This window comes from Microtus oregoni, unplaced genomic scaffold, assembly GCF_018167655.1.
Source record: "Microtus oregoni isolate MIOR12 unplaced genomic scaffold, Mior012 000000F_ref0000247, whole genome shotgun sequence".
In the NCBI taxonomy this organism is placed as follows: domain Eukaryota; kingdom Metazoa; phylum Chordata; class Mammalia; order Rodentia; family Cricetidae; genus Microtus; species Microtus oregoni.
In genome coordinates this window covers 80,026,897-80,043,121 of record NW_024543059.1, presented here as the reverse complement: position 1 = coordinate 80,043,121, position 16,225 = coordinate 80,026,897, and the positions used below count along the sequence as shown (strand labels likewise).

Sequence of the window (16,225 nt, the reverse complement as noted above, 5' to 3'; positions counted from 1 at the left end):
TAATCCTAGCATTTGGGAGGCTGAGACAGCATGTTCACAAGCCTGTGGTCACAATGAGTTACAGAGTAAGACTCTGTCTCCAAAACTTCATTAATAAAAATGAGTTTAGAGAGCCTTTGGTGCGTGGGTTCCACCTTCGTTATGAGTCGAAGATAAAGATCCAGCCTGTGTCCTATGAATACACAGATGACATTGTATGATGACAATGCCCTGAAGACACCAATGCAACACTCCTCTGCTCCTCTTACATGTCTGCCAGCCTTCCCAAGCTTGGATAACCATGGGCATGACCAGAAATCCACCCTGCATCTGCCACAACCATGTTGATCTACATAGAAGAAGAAACATCCAGAAAATCCCTCTCCACAGGGTTGACTCTAGCAATGCCGACAATCTAAGAGTCACAAAAAAAGAATTCTTTTTTTTTTTTTTTTTAAATATTTATTTATTTATTATGTATACAATATTCTGTCTGTGTGTATGTCTGCAGGCCAGAAGAGGGTACCAGACCCCATTACAGATGGTTGTGAGCCACCATGTGGTTGCTGGGAATTGAACTCAGGACCTTTGGAAGAGCAGGGAATGCTCTTAACCTCTGAGCCATCTCTCCAGCCCCAAAAAAAGAATTCTTACAACCTCCATCCCTCCTGCCCCCCATGACTCTCAAGCTTTCCTTAATGTAGATCTGGGAATAGGCATCTTCACATCCCACAGACAACCCCCTTCCTCACATCCCCAAACATAACAACTTCTATGGGTCCATATCTTAGATATGCTTGGAAAAATCTCAGCTCCCTCAGGGGCGGCCCCACGACTCAGCTCAACTAAGGCCATGGCAACAGGGCATATGGCCATACTTGTGTCAAGGCTGCTTATTCTTCTTCTTCTTCTTCTTCTTCTTCTTCTTCTTCTTCTTCTTCTTCTTCTTCTTCTTCTTCTCTCTCTCCTCACTGCCCCCCCCCCTTTCTCTCTGCTAGATTATGTGTCTTCAGGCTGAATTTATAATCACAGCTGTTCCTCCTTTCTGCCTCACGGATGTTACACATGAGCCTTGCACAATACTCCAGTGAGAACGGTCCTAGGGAGTAGGCTTTGGACCAGGCTGTTAGGTACGTCTAGTCCCGTCTTCCATACCAGCAATTAAACAATGCACCTAAAAGTTAGCTGTCCCTCCCTTGACGCTTTCAGACTCTTTGGTTTCCCTTGCATTTGTGAGGCCCTGACTTCCCTCTAGGAGTGAGAAAAGGGGGTCAGGGGAGAAATTGTTAAGACATTTCAACAGGATCTGGTGGTGAGCACCTGTAACCCCAAGTTTAGAAGGTTGAGGTCAGAGAATACAAACCCAAGGCCAGGCTGAGCTGCAGTCAGAAACCCTGTCCCAGACAAACAAACAAAAGACCTTAAGTGCCATCCTGTTGGCATGAAATGGACACTGCCCTGCCATGCGGAGCTCCAGGAAAGCTGTTGTCAAAATGTGACCGCTGTAGTATCTCTGGCTGTAGGATGTTCCTTTCCTTTTTAGCCTTTTCTGTGCAGTTTGGATCATTTTTACAATGACAAAGTTGTTTTATTACAATCTAAAATTGAAACACATTTTCAAGTCTATTTTAAACATCAAAAAAAAAAAGTTCCTTTGTTAGGGAGAGACAGTTTGATTTAAAAGACCACATCTGAGACACAGAAACTAGCGGCTCTCCTTTCTCTTTTGACACTTGGTGAATTCCTTTCAAGTAAGTTTAAGGGGCTAAGATATAGGTGAGCAAGATCAAATATGCTTTTCTCTTCCATACACATCAGAGTGCTTCACGGACTTGAACAACTAGGTCACTTGTATTGAAGTAAGTTTTTAAAATTAAACTGTATAACCACATTTATTTATTTATTTATTTATTTATTTATTTATGTATGAATGTATGTATGTATGTATGTATTTATTTATTTTTATGGGTGTATCTCTCCACGGAGCATGTGTGAGGGTCAGAGTATAACTCATGGGAGGTAAGATCTTGTGGGATTCTCCCCCTTTACCATGTAGGTTCTCAGGGATCAAAGTCAGGTCCCTCCCGCTTGATCAGAAGCTTTTTTATCTGCTTAGTAGCTGTAATAAAGGAAATAAATGTGAAATAATCTGAATTCTTTGCCTTTTTGGGATTTCCAGCAGAAATATGAGAAAAATCTTACCTGCAAATAATTCTTGACCCAGAATATAAATAAAGAACTTAGATTTATGAAAATATCAACTATGCTTAAATACAGGAATTGCAAAAGGTTTTATGAAAAAGACTAACTACATTTTTGTGTGATGGAGAAGTATCTCATTATTTAGAAAATTAATAAAGAAACAATTTATTTTAAAATCATTTGTTTCAAAATTCATTTATTACCTCAAGCATTTGTTTTAAAAGTAAAAGCAAGAGGACACATTGAATTCACGAGTAACTCAAGGCACTACCATTTTAATCAACTGGAAAGTAAAATCTAGTGAAAGCTCATTAAATTGGTAGCCCTTGAGAGTTTTTGTTTTGCCTTTTAAAATAAATATGTCCCAGAAATTATGACAAAAAGAGATGCACATAGGGTTTCCATATAACACTGTGTAAAGAATTAAACTTTCTTTAGAAAAAAGTCTTTGGTAAGTTAGGGAAAATGTTGCCATTCATGGACATTGCCTTTCATCTATGATCTTTTGATCTAAAAATAGACTCTAGCCAGAATGAACAATAAAATCATCTATTCCAAACCCTTCATTTAAACAGAGCATATAAAGAGAGCAGTTGAAGGCCCTTAATATGACTGATGTCCTTAACATCAAAGTCAAACCTGACACGGGTCTAGAACTCAGTGTCCTGAATCAATCTTCAACCAACGTGAATCTCATCAAACTTTGAGGATTTATATCATGGTGCCATATAAGATCAAATAAAAACATGAGCACACACATACAAAACACATTGGTAATCCCTTTAGTTACCCTTTAAATCAATTTCTCATAACACAGTGTAAAATTAAACCTCTGTAACATCACTTTGGCCAGCAAGTGGGTAAACACAACACCAAGCCTGACCACCTAAGCCCCAGAGACCACAAAATAAAAAGAGAGAATTGACTCCTGTCAGTTATCTCTTGACCTTCAAACTGTCACCATGGCACTTACGCATACACATACACACACACCCCCACACACACATGCACACACGCACCCCTACATACATGTAAATAGCTTCCACTCTCACACTAAGATTAAAGGACATATTGATTCACTAGTTAATTTATTCCACATTTCAGCAATAATGTGTAACCTGCTGTAAATTTCTAGTCAGGCACACATGTGGCTTGTATTGATTATTCATGTCAATTAGAAGATGCCAAGAACAGCCAGGCAGTGGTGCCGTGGTGGCGCACGCCTTTAATCCCAGCACTCAGGAGGCAGAGGCAGGCCTTGCCTCTGTGAGTTCAAGGCCAGCCTGGTCTACAAGAGCTGGTTTCAGGACAGGCTCCAAAGCTACAGAGAAACCCTGTCTCGAAAAATCAAAAACGAAGAAGAAGAAGAAGAAGAAGAAGAAGAAGAAGAAGAAGAAGAAGAAGAAGCCAACAACTATGAAATGACATGGTTCCCACATTTAAAGATGAAGTTAACAACAGACATCTGGAAAAAGCAGATCTTTAACCAGGAACACTAATGAGGGGTGGGGCCATGGTGAACTGTTCAGCTGAAGCTATGGGGAGCTTCATTTTGTCAAGGGGAGGGGAGCAAGGGTAATGAGCTGGTAGAAAGATGAGCTCTTCCTCCCCATCCCCAACCCCACTGCCATTCTGCTAAGCTCTGCTCCATCTGCCTGGGGTAAAACTGCTCAAATTTGCATTTCTTCCTCCTGCTCAAGTAGGCAGGCAGCCTAGAGGTTAGAGCTGGAAACTCATCCCTGTGTGGCTACAATCTACAATCTGTAGCCGCCAAAAGTACACGTTATGTTTACAGCCTCCAGATGTCATGCTGACCTCCATCCAGTAGGATTTCATGAGACAAAAGAATAATAAGTACAACTTCTACTGTAGTCACCTCTGACAGTTTTTGGTTTTCATTTTAGTTTGATTTTTTCCCCTTGTTTTTTTGAGACAGGGTTCCTCTGTGTAGCGTTGGCTGTCCTGGAACTCACTCTGCAGACCAGGCTGGCCTCAAACTCAGAGATCCACCTGCCTCTGCCTCCCCAGTGCTGGGGTTAAAGGTATGTGGTACCATGGTCCATTTTTCATTTAAGTTTGAACATGAGGGATAAAAATAACTGACCATTCTTTGAAAAGCTAAAAGGACCAAAGAGTACAATATATTATCATGTACTTAGGAAACCTTATATAGTAATGTCATCTAATATTAGAGACTAGAGGAAGAAGAGGCAGGGAGAGAAGGATGCTCGACAGCCTCTGCCATGGGAGGGGCACAGCCTTCTTCTGACTTCAGAGAGCTGTGCCCTACAGTTACTAGGGACAATCTATTTTCCTTTAGCGTTCCTAAGCACATGGAATGATTCCTTCTCTCCATGATGATTCTATGTGCTATTTCTGACTACACGGTGATGGAGTATTCCCTAAGAAAGAAGCAACATTATGGCACCATTCACTGTCACTTCCCAGGAAGGGACCCAGAGGTGAAGCAGCCTTCTCAGTGACCTCCTAGACTCAAAGCCTTGACTCCACAAAGTTGATTTTAAAAACCCTGTCTCGAAAAACCAAAAAAAATAAAAAATAAAAAAATTAAAAAAAATAAAAAATTGGGATAACCACAAAGGGGATAATAATGGCTTTTTTAAAATCTTGATTGTTTAAGTTGTTGTCTTATGTAATTCCTAGCCCTGTAAACAATTCTTGGAAATACAGCTATCACTATATCTGTCTCACAAGTGAGGAAACCAAGTCTCACAGATAGAGTCTACTCACTCTAAGTACTGCTTGATAGTTATGTGCGGTCACTTATTAATGTGTGAATAAGTAATAAAACAATTTTGTCGTCGTATCTTTTAAAAGCCATACCATTTTAAGTGGGCCAATCATTTAACCTTATCTTGCCTTTAAAATCTGTAATTTCAGCCAGGTGTAGAAGTGCACACCTTTAATGCCAGCTCTAGAGAGGAAGAGGCAGGGAGGGGTACCTCTGTGAGTTCAAGGACCAGCCTGGGCTAGTGAGTTTCAATCAAGCCAGTCTTTGACTGTATAATTTTGGAGACTGGCAAGATTGCTCCATGGATAAAGCACTTGTCAAAATGTGAAGTCATGAGTTTGGATCCCCAGAACCCACAGAACAGCCCAACAAAGAAGTGTGCATCTATAATCCCCAAATTGCTACTGAGAGATGGGAGGTAGAGACAGGAGAATTCCCAGAAGCTTATGGTCTAACTAGGCCGGCATACACAGTGGAGAACAACAAGAGACACAGGCCTGAGGTTGTCCTCTAACCTCCACACGTGTGCTGTGGCACATACACACCCCACCTACACACAGACACGCACGCACACACACACAAATAAAATACATAATTTCAGCACCTACTGATTTAAATGGAGGGAAAACTGCACAACAAAGGTCTCTTAATTAGTGATTGATAGCACATATCATGAAGTGTGTGAAACGAACTGGGGATGTGTCACAGCTCTGATGGAAAAATATCCTGGCATTTGGGAGCCAGGATGCTAGCGTAAACCTCACACATGAGAGATTTACTGGGAGGGAAAAGATCAGGCGGCTGCTTCTGCTCAGGTGAGAAACAGCAGGGAACTGAGTAGAAGGTGGGGTTGATATAGAGCTTCTAGGGATGGCAGGGTGGTGGAACTTTCCAGGGAGGGAATTGGTAGCATTTCAAGTTCAGACTGTCCTCAGACTGTCCTCAGACTGTTCCTCAGACTGCCTAACTAGACTGCACTGAGCTCCTGTCTCCTCCCACCTTATATTCCTCTCTCTGCCCAGCCATATCACTCCTGTCCCCACCTCCCTAGTGCTGGGATTAAAGTCCTGTGATCCCAAGTGCTGGGATCACCTCTGTGTGAGCTCTGTTTCTACTTTAGATAGAGTCAATCTCCTGTAACTCAGGGTGGCCTTGAACTAACAGAGATTCCTCGGCCTCTGAGATTAAAGGTGTTTGCCACCACTCCTGGCTTCTAGTGGCTTAGCTCTGCACTCTGATCTGCAGGAAAGCTTTATTTGTTAAAACACAAACAAGCCGGGCGGTGGTGGCACACGCTTTTAATCCCAGCACTTGGTAGGCAGAGGCAGGCGGATCTCTGTGAGTTCGAGGCCAGCCTGGTCTACAAGAGCTAGTTCCAGGACAGGAACCAAAAGCTATGGAGAAACCCTGTCTCGAAAAAATCCAAAAAAAAAAAAAAACACACACACACACACAAACAAAATATCAGTACAGAAATTGCCCTTGAGTCTAGGAGTATCCAGTATTTTCTATATTAGTTTGCTTTCTATTGCTGCACTAAAACACTGACCAAAAGCAGCCCAGGTATTCCAGATTACTGCTGAAGACAACATCTACATAACTCACTGAACACAGAGAAGTTGAGCTGGTGCCTACCTAGAGCCTTCACCCCGACTGACTAGTGTTCATGGTACAGACAGGTACTCCACACAATATCAAAGGAGAAAGGTAAACACCAACCCAGCTACACACCCTGGGATCTACAGTGATGACCTGCCTTTTGTGCAATAGTGGCACAAAGCTTGTGGGAGTAACCAACCACTGACCGGAAGGAATAATGCACTATCCATGAGCTAGAACCCATGCCTGACACTGCCCAGGTGGCCAAGAATCAAAGACTAGATAGGCCATAGACCTAGGGGAAACCAAATACTATTGTGCTGCCAAAGGAACACAACAGTGAAACAACTCCTAACAACATTGTGTTATACCCACAGATAAGTGTCTTGACCATCCATCATCAGAGAAGTTTATTCCTGCGGTATATGGGAACAAATACAAAGACCCACGACTGGAATGAAAGAATGAGAGCCTTTGAAACACCCAGTCCTAAATGAGATGTCTCCATCAAATCCCTTCCCCCAGGGCTCTGGGAACTCTGAGGAAGAGGAGGCAGAAAGATTATTAGATCCAGTGGGGATGAAAGACACCAAGAAAACAAGGTCTTCTGGACACAACAGGATGGACACAAACATATCACAGAGACTGAGGCAGCATGCACAGGGCTGTGCATATCTAAGCCAGATGGGAAGTGGACACTCGCCCCCATCCCTAACCCAGCCATCTCTGATTGATAACTGTCCAAAAGGGAAAGGTTAGTTTTCTCCCCCAGAGTCCCAATGAACATTCGAGCCACCCCTAAGGGCAGTCCCCAGGCTCAGTAAATGGCCCAAACAGAAGGACCTCAGTAGTATTTTTGAAGAGTTTTTTTTGTTTTGCAAAGTTTTGTCAGGGATTTCTTTTTCTTTACAAATCTTTTCCTTATATGCTACGGTTTCCAATTTTGCTTTTTATGTGTTTTCTGCATGTGTGAATGTGTGTGTCTCAGTGTCTGCCTGTGTTTCTTGTGGGTTTTTTCCTGTGGCTCTTTTTGTTTGCATGTTTATCTGTTTATTTTGCCCTATTCAGGTTTTTTGTTTTTATTTTATCTTATTATTATTTTTAATTGATGCTAGTTTGTTTTCTAATGAGAGAGAGAAAAAAAGAGTATGAATTCAGATGGATGGGGAAGCAGGGGGGACCTGGGAGGAGCTGAGAGAGGGGAACCATAATCAGAATATATTACATGAAAGAAAATCTATTTTCACTTTCAAAGGAAAAACAGTCCATGCATGTAAGCAGAGAAGTGTGAGATATTTAATGTAGTTTGGGGAAAAAATAGCAAAGAGCCTAATATCGTGCATACAGTAAAATAAAACTGAAAAAGAAGAAACATCAAAAAGAAATGCTCCAGTGTTTTCTGAGCTAAAAGAAAAATCAGTGCCAATGAATGAAGGTGCTTGAATAAAAAAAATTTCCTTGACTTTTGTAGTAATATGAGCGGCAGGGTTTTATCACTACAGTCTTTTTCTTCCTCCTTCGTCTTCTCTCCGTCCCCGGCTCTGTTTCTCTAGTTTGCACTGTGCCCTACTGCTGTGTAGAGACACTATGCCCAAAATGACTATGAGAAAGGGAAGCATTTAATTGGGGGCTGGCTTAGGATTTCAGAGTTTTAGCCTATTATCATCATGGTGGGGAGCATGAGAGCGGGCAGGAAGGCTTGGTGCTGGAGAAGTAGGCTAGAGCTTTACATCCTGGTCCACAGGCAGGAGTGGGGGAGGGGGAAGAGACCTCAAAGCCCACCCCTAGTGACACACTTCCTCCAACAAGGCCACACCTCCTAATGCTTCTTAACAGTTCTACTACCTAGTGAATAAGCATTCAAATATATGCGCCTACAGGGGCCACTCCCTTTCAACTCCCACACCCACCAACCAAACAAGCAGGGGGGGGGGGAATGTCAGCTGTCCCACCTTGCAGGCAGTCTGTTTAGCATGGTCCCTCTGGGCTTCCCAACACCTCTTCAAGATCCAATAGCCCACTTACCTTGACATCAGAAGGGGAAAGAAACCCCCTATTGCTAATCATGACCTGCTTGCAATGCCAAGGCCTCACACAGCTCTTAGCCCTCCCTGTTCCACTTCTTAAACTGAGAAAGAATGAATGGGGATGTGTCCACAGAACATCCCAGGCGCTAGTCATCTCTTAGGGGGCATGGTTGGCCTCTTCTCTCTTCAGCAGGCCTTGTGTTTTTGCTCACATATCTGAATTCCCTTGGAATGTTAAAAAAAAATCAATACCAGGGCAAACTCACTAACTCAGGGCTAGACACAGGTTATGGGATTAATTTTTCTTTTTTTTTTTTAAAAAAAAAAGAAAAAACTTTTATGGTGGTCACCTTAACTTACATTTAGTCTGACCATTTATTTTCTCATTGCTTTCAAAATGTGAGTTACTTTTCAATTGTAAGATTTGTTTGTAACAAAACTTTCTCTCCAAGTCCTTAGAGGAAGATTTCTCTTCCGCTAAGTGGTTTGCCAAAAAACCATCACGGCCATGTAGGCATAGGTTCACGAAGAGAGAAGTTCATAAAGCGAAAACATCAACATCCCTTCTGTGAGGAAATGTGCAAACACACACACACACTCACACACACACACACACACACACACACACACAAAATGGGGCTTTCTGTCTAGATAAACTTGTTCCTGGGATGAATGAAGGCTCTGCTTTGTCAACGATTAGCCTGTCAGTGGGTGTAAGGAAGGTCTGTTTTTAATTACAGATTATGGACATGTGGAATATTACTGGTTACTTGGACTTTTAAGTTTTTCAGTTGATTTAAAAAAAACTGGAATGTTATAGCATTGAGCTTGAATGTCAATGAAGACTTTCACTAACAATCTTCTCGTAAATCTTTAAAATTTTGGGTTTGTATACAGTGCAGTGCACCAGGAAAATGTTAAAAGATGTGTGTGCATAACTCATAAACAACTAAGTTGTCACTAGAAAGGTATTTCCTGGGGGTTAAGAAGCAATTAAATTTCTAATCTCAATAATACTGAACTAAATTTTATTATGCTATTTCAGCCTGTTAGAATTTCTACAAAGGGTTATAGAAAATCTAGACATATATTTTATCTAGACATATATTTTATTATAAGCCAAGGGGCACTGCTTTAATTAGATTGTCTATTTTTTAGAAACATGTACAGTTTTTAAACTCTAAAACTAGTAACTTGCATGGATTTTGTTGAAAGAGGCTGGACTAGAACTCGCCATGGGGATGTGGAAGACTGCACCACTACTCCAAGGTCTACCTTCCCCAGTGTTTCACTTGAATATTCTTTGTCTAACTTACTGGCCATCCTCCTCCTTAGCCTTTCCACTTCCTTGCTTACTCCCTCCCGCTTGGAGCTTACCCCATCTTACAGAGACACACAGAATCTACAAGCAACTGACATTCACTGTCTTGAGTTCAGTGAAAACCTTTACTGCAGGTTCACTCACTGAGTTGCTGTAGTCTCTTAAAAAGCTCTAAAGTTAAACAGGTATGATAATATTAAAAATCAAATGTAATACATTTAGAACAATGATAAACATGGAAAGTCATAGCCACAGTTATCTGGAGCTTACACCTCGGTTAGCTTCTCTTACAACTCATTAACGCATGAGGAAAAGGCAGGCTGGAGGAGGCAGAGCGCCCACAGGAACACAAATGAAGCCAAACATTCAAAGCTTTCACAACAGCATTTGAAAATCAACTCTACATAAACTAGGAAATTATGCAGTGTGCTGTGGGGGAGTGATGAGGAGGGAGCTCAGTGCCTCCCCTGTGCTCTGCCAGACCTGCATCTGCCTCTGACAGACTGGTCCATCAAAGTGAACACCTAGATGCTTTCATAATGTTCTTTTAAAAGCCACCGACATATCGCCTGGATATTTTAGGGAAGAGTGCAGGACCGGTATACTTGACTTTCCTACAGCCTGACAATTGGGAGACCGGTAGAAAATGAGCCATAGGGTTACCACAGTCCATCTCCGGGGAAACCCGCCATGCCTGTGTTTCCCAGGCTTGGCTGTGGAAAAGCCTGTGCAGAATTCCAGCTGTCTGCCACCTCTGTTCGGCTAGCAGGTGAGGGACTCTAAATTACACACTGTTAGGATTAGTGGATATTTCAGCAAGCTAGAACTCACGAAGTTTCTTCCTCGATTTCTTTCCTTCCCTACCCAGTCAACATCTCCCCTTTCACAGCAACTGAGTCAGGGCCAGTGACCTCAGGCCAAACTGCAAGTTAGGTCAGAGCTGCAATTAGAACCCAAATCTCAGCTGCTGGAGCCAGCCAACCAACTGCTGGTGAATAAATCTGCCTTAGCCTCCCGAGTCGTGTAATGTGCTGAATCCGGCAGTCACATAGCCGCCTCTGCCGCTGGTCCCTGACTCCTGAAGAATCCCCACGGAGCAGCCATCCAACCCTTTGTCATTCCGCCCTTCCAGAAAGGAGCCTCTGGAGGCTTTTTTGCTTATCCAAAAAAACCAAAAGAACGGAGGACCTCTGAGGAACTTTCCAGATATAAACCGCTTTCATCTTCCAGGTCCGTGCTCACAGCTGTTTCCCCGCACTTCTCACTAGGTGGCAGAACTCAACCACCGAAGAAAGGATTTTCGGATGGATGCCTGCAAGCACAAAGTTTCAAAGAAACTTCTAGCTTCACAGGGAACATTTGTAAAAGGTAAAAAGACAGAGGGAAAGAATAGCTCTGAAGGCTAAAGTGAGCCACGTGTTCCATATGGGTCTAGATTCATTTGAAATATAAAAATACAACAAGAAAGTAACCTCTTCCGCCTCCAGAGCCGGTCAAAGAGGTCATAGGATTCTAAAGCTCTCAGAATTAGCGTTCGATTAAAAGATATTACCTTCTTGGGTTTTTTTTAACTTTATTTTAGCTTATCCAAAATTTCTGATGCCAATCAGAAATTAGAGCTCTCTGTTAGATCGTGGGTATTGTGCTAAGCTGAAAAATCGAACTACTGCGACAAAGATATTTTAAGTAGCTATTAGGTGCACCAGAAAGTTAGCTGTAATTGGTGCATATGTAAAGAATCTCTGAATACACTGAACAGACTCAGCAGGTTCTGTTTATATGTTTATGCCTAAACACACACACACACACACACACACACAGCCATTAAAAAAGAAAAGGTCGGGGCATGGGAGGAGGTGGAAGAAGGAAAGGGAATGGCGAGAAATAATGTGATTATATTTTAATAAAATAAAATTTAAAAAAATAATAAACTATCTATGAGTCTATCCGGAGCTCTTAGCCAGATGAGTCTAGTTAATGGAATATAGTACTTGGGCTTTTGCATTTCTTTAAATCCTTAAAAGGCCACTCTTTTAAACAGATCTCATTGCAATTCTTTATATCTTAACGATTATTGCTCCAAACTGCCCTTCTTAAGCCTAATACACACCAAATTTCACTACCAACTGTTTATTAGAGCCCAGTGATTGTCCACGGAAGCGAAGGCCTTTCTCCTCGGGTGGGAGTCAAGCAAAGCCATGTGAAGGAGAGAACACATCAAAGCTGGCTGACAGATGACAATTAACCAGCCCCTGTCTTCACCTGATGGGTGTAACAAAATTGATAGCTAATTACATGGCGTACGGTGTACATTTCTCCACAAAACACTCTTTAAAAAGCCACATCAATGAATAGATAAATTCAACAGCGCAGAAAGCAAGCCAATGACCAGAAAGACCACCAACAGGTTGTTCTCGTCCCTCCCCCTTTTTCCCAGCGTCTAACAGCTCAGAACACGTCTCTGGGTCCTACCTTCGCCACTTGCAAGGGCTGCTTCTGTTCCTTGCCTCCCTGCAGCCTGAACCCCCAGGGCGCCCCTCCAGTCATGGAAATGCAGATAAAATCTCCAGTGCCCATTTTCTCCCTTCAGCCGGGCAGCATCAAGAGCTTGGGAAAGACAGGCGAGGCCGGGGAGCGGTGGAGGATGCGCCTTAAGCTGGAGCTAGTGCTGAGGGTGCAGGACGCAGGGCTGCCCCGCTGCAGGCGGCAGGGAAAGTGCGCGGCGGCTGAGCCTCCCCACCGCCCTCCCAGCACCTGAACCGCCCCCTCTTGCGTCACACCCTTTGCTCAGCCCACTTTCGGCAAAAAGGACAGGGCTTCACCCTAAAGGAAAAAATCCCTGTTTGGGACGAGAGGGGATGGGTGTAGAGCGGGGAGAACGACTTTGTTCTCGCTGTAACAGATTCAGCACCAACACCTGAACAGAAAGGAGATTTAACGGTGTTATAAATAGTAGCCAGCTTGGGGGAGTTTTAACTTCCATGAGTAACTAACTAAAGATAAGTTCTCAGGACTCAATTACTAGAGAGTTAGACTCTCTCTCTCTCTCTCTCTCAAAGAATACTTCTATATCTACCACACTGATGAATGAAAAGGAAGAGGTAAAGCGAGTTTCAGTACTGTTCTATCTGCTGCCTGCAGAAAGCAACCCTTTAAAGGGCGGAAATAAAACACAAGCGTTTTTTGAAAATCTTTCCTGAAACTGTATTTTTCTGAATTAACATATGTTTAGAGGAGGAAGGAGGGGGGAGGGGAGAAGAAAAGGGGGCTAGCTCCACTGGGAGCTATTTTCTAAAAACTTTTTTTCTGTTGCAAGGTTCAAGATACTTTTAACGTTTTCTGCTGTTTATTTCATGCATGTGTACAAAGTGCTTAGGTCAAATCTATCCCCTATTCCCCTTCCCTTCCAATTCTTTCCCTATTCCCGCCACCACTGATGTGGTCATCTGTTAAACTGAGTCCTCTTTTGCTACCAGTGTGTGTGCTTGTGTGTGTGTGTGTGTGTGTGTGTGTGTGTGTGTGTAGGTGGAGGACAATCTACTGGACTATAGCTCTCCTCGGTGAGCATCCTGATGAAAACTGATTCTTCCTTTCCGGGCAGTCATCAGCTGCGAAAAGCTCCAAAACACACACTGTTTTGATAAGCAACACAATGGCTAAACGTTTCTGCGGTCACCGCAAACACGCGCCATTATACTTCTGTCAGAGGGTCACAGATTCATCATCCCCTGCTGACCTACCAGGGCCTGGTGGGCCCTGAATTTTTATGTCTCTCTTGGAAAGCATGCTATGGGAATGCCATCGGAGCAGGTGCAGACTGGGGGACGACAGAAGAACAGTGAGAGAAGGGGCCCTGGGGGCCTTCCGTGAGGCATTTTCACTCATTCATCCAACCTCTCTTCTGAGGCTGACAGTGGTATGTGGAGGAACCGCTATCATGAGGGTCCCAGAGCATGGGGCATGCTCACCAGCAACAACTGCTTCCGTCAGCAACAACTGCTTCTGCAGAGCTCAGAACTGGGGCCTTTCTCAGTCTCTGAGCATTGGCGCATGCATGAGTACCAGGGCTGCCAACACCAAGCAAAGACCACGGACTTGCTGGACTTAAACACAGCAAAATCATTGCGCAATTCTGGAGGCATCACGGTTTGTATGTCTTGTGCTTGAACACTTGGTCCCCAGCTGGTGGCACCACTTTTAGAGGTTGTGGAATCTTTGTGACTGTGGCCTAACCTAGCAAAGGTGGGTCACCAGGGTGGCCTTGAAGAGCACATTCTTTTCTGGCTCTGCCCAACGCTTTTGGCTTCGTACCTAATTCATGTGGGAGGAGCCCAAACCATACTCTCCTCTCCAGCTACGTTGATGGCCTATATCCACAAACCCTCAGCCAGCGGAAGTCCTTCCTCCCTGTGTCGCCTCTGTCAAGCAAAAGTAACTGGTGCAGGTGGGTTCCGGGGTCAGAGTGCCAGCGGAGACAGTTTTGAGTGTTTCCCTTGGCTTGTAGGCGGCTCTCCACTCGATCTCCACAGCGTAGGATGATTACTTTTCTTATTGATATGGCCAAGAAGTTGACAATAATCAATTCAAGGAAAGAGTTCCATTCTGTATCCCAGCTTAAGAAGAGCTCTGAGTCATCACCACGGGGAAGGCAAAGCAAGGGGAAGGGGGGGGAGGGCAGCTGGTCCTACTGTGTTCCCACTTAGGGGACAGATAGAAAGTGAGGTCAGGTTACAAAGCCTCAAGGACCGCCCCCATCGACTCACTTCCTCCAGAGTCACCAGCGGGGGGGGGGGGGGGGGGGGGGCGCAAGTGTTCAAAGGCAGGATCGGAGAGAGGAGCAGCTTACATTCAAATCACAACACGGTCTTCCTCATCTTTGTCCCAATCTCCTCTTATAAGGAGGAGACCAGTCATTTTGGATAAGGCACACCCTAATTATTCATATCAATTAATTATGCTTTAAAGATCAACTTCCAAATATAATCACATTCTGAAGCGTGTGGGGGGGGAATAAAATTTCTACATAAAAACTCGGGAGCTGTAATTCAATTATAGGAGTGATGGCTACAGATGTGGGAGAGATGGCTCCCAAGTCAGGATCACTTACTTCTATTACAGATGACCATGTTCAGTTCCCAGCACCTAATCAGACGGCTCACAACTACCTGTGATTCCATTTCCACTCTGTCTCCACAGACACCTTCACACACATTCTGTACACACACACACACACAAATAATAAATAAATCTTTTTAGAAGGGTGATAGACACAGATAACTTAGATGAAAGTTCATGTCTTTTCAATACACGAAAATATATAAAAACACCTTCAGACTGTGACAATTGTGTTTATTATCCGGATTTTCCATTTCTTGCTATTCTAAGCCAGTGGTCAGAGTCTTGCTGTTTCCCTTGTTGAGATGGAACAGAAGATGGCAATCATTGTGTTGATTTTGTTTTTTTGTTTTGTTTTGTTTTTTTTTGTTTTTTGAGACAGGGTTTCTCTGTGGTTTTGGAGCCTGTCCTGGAACTAGCTCTGTAGACCAGGCTGGCCTGGAACTCACAGAGATCCGCCTGCCTCTGCCTCCCGAGTGCTGGGATTAAAGGCATGTGCCACCACTTCCCGGCCATTGTGTTGGTTTTGGAAAGCCTATACCTCCATGAAATAAGTGTGTAAAGTATTCCAGACCAGGAGGAAAGAGGAGAATGTCGTTGAGATGAGTGATAAAGGTCTCACCCTAAGAACGGTCTGTGGGCCTCTCAGGAAGCAGCGTCCACTATGCTGGTGACGCGGAGATAAAAGACAGGCCCCAGAGAGAAAGAGGTGCTGGCTCACAGGAAGATACTGGACTCCATCCCCTGCCACACGAATGTCATGAAAGCTGAAGATAGATAACCAATGCCATAGCTACTGTCAGTGACTTCAGAGAGAGCAAGGGACAAGCCACCTAAACTCCCTAGAACCACGAGAGCTTTGCAAATCCTGGTGTCTCCGTCTGTTTGGAGTGCTATAGAAGAATAAAATAGATGGGGTGATTTTTAACTCAGACATTTATCTCCCAAAGTTCTTGAGGCTTGGAAATCTGAGACCAAAGTACTAAGAGATTCCATGTATGATAAGAACTCTCTTCGTGGTTTGGAGGAGTCCACCTCCTCCACACATTTTCACGTGGGGAATTGAAGTTCACCTCCATTGTGACTATCTGTAGATATAAGAGCACTAATCTCATTGATGAGGGCTCCATCCCCAGGATCTAATTGTCTTTCCAAGTCCCTCCCATTAAGTACCATCACAGCATATGCATTTGAAGAGGGCACAAGTGTCCACTCCACAACATCAGGGCT

At 43.6% G+C, this 16,225-nt stretch overlaps 1 protein-coding gene across 1 annotated transcript in view; it reads right to left on the bottom strand.

Moving 5' to 3' along the window:
- Positions 1-12,594, bottom strand: part of Synpo2 (synaptopodin 2) — a 142,466-nt gene extending 129,872 nt beyond the window's left edge. The window contains exon 1 of the mRNA XM_041668623.1: positions 12,353-12,594. Coding sequence (XP_041524557.1) covers positions 12,353-12,457 — 105 coding nt within the window. The 5' untranslated portion in view covers positions 12,458-12,594. The remainder of the gene's footprint in view (positions 1-12,352) is intronic.
- Positions 12,595-16,225: the final 3,631 nt, after the last annotated feature.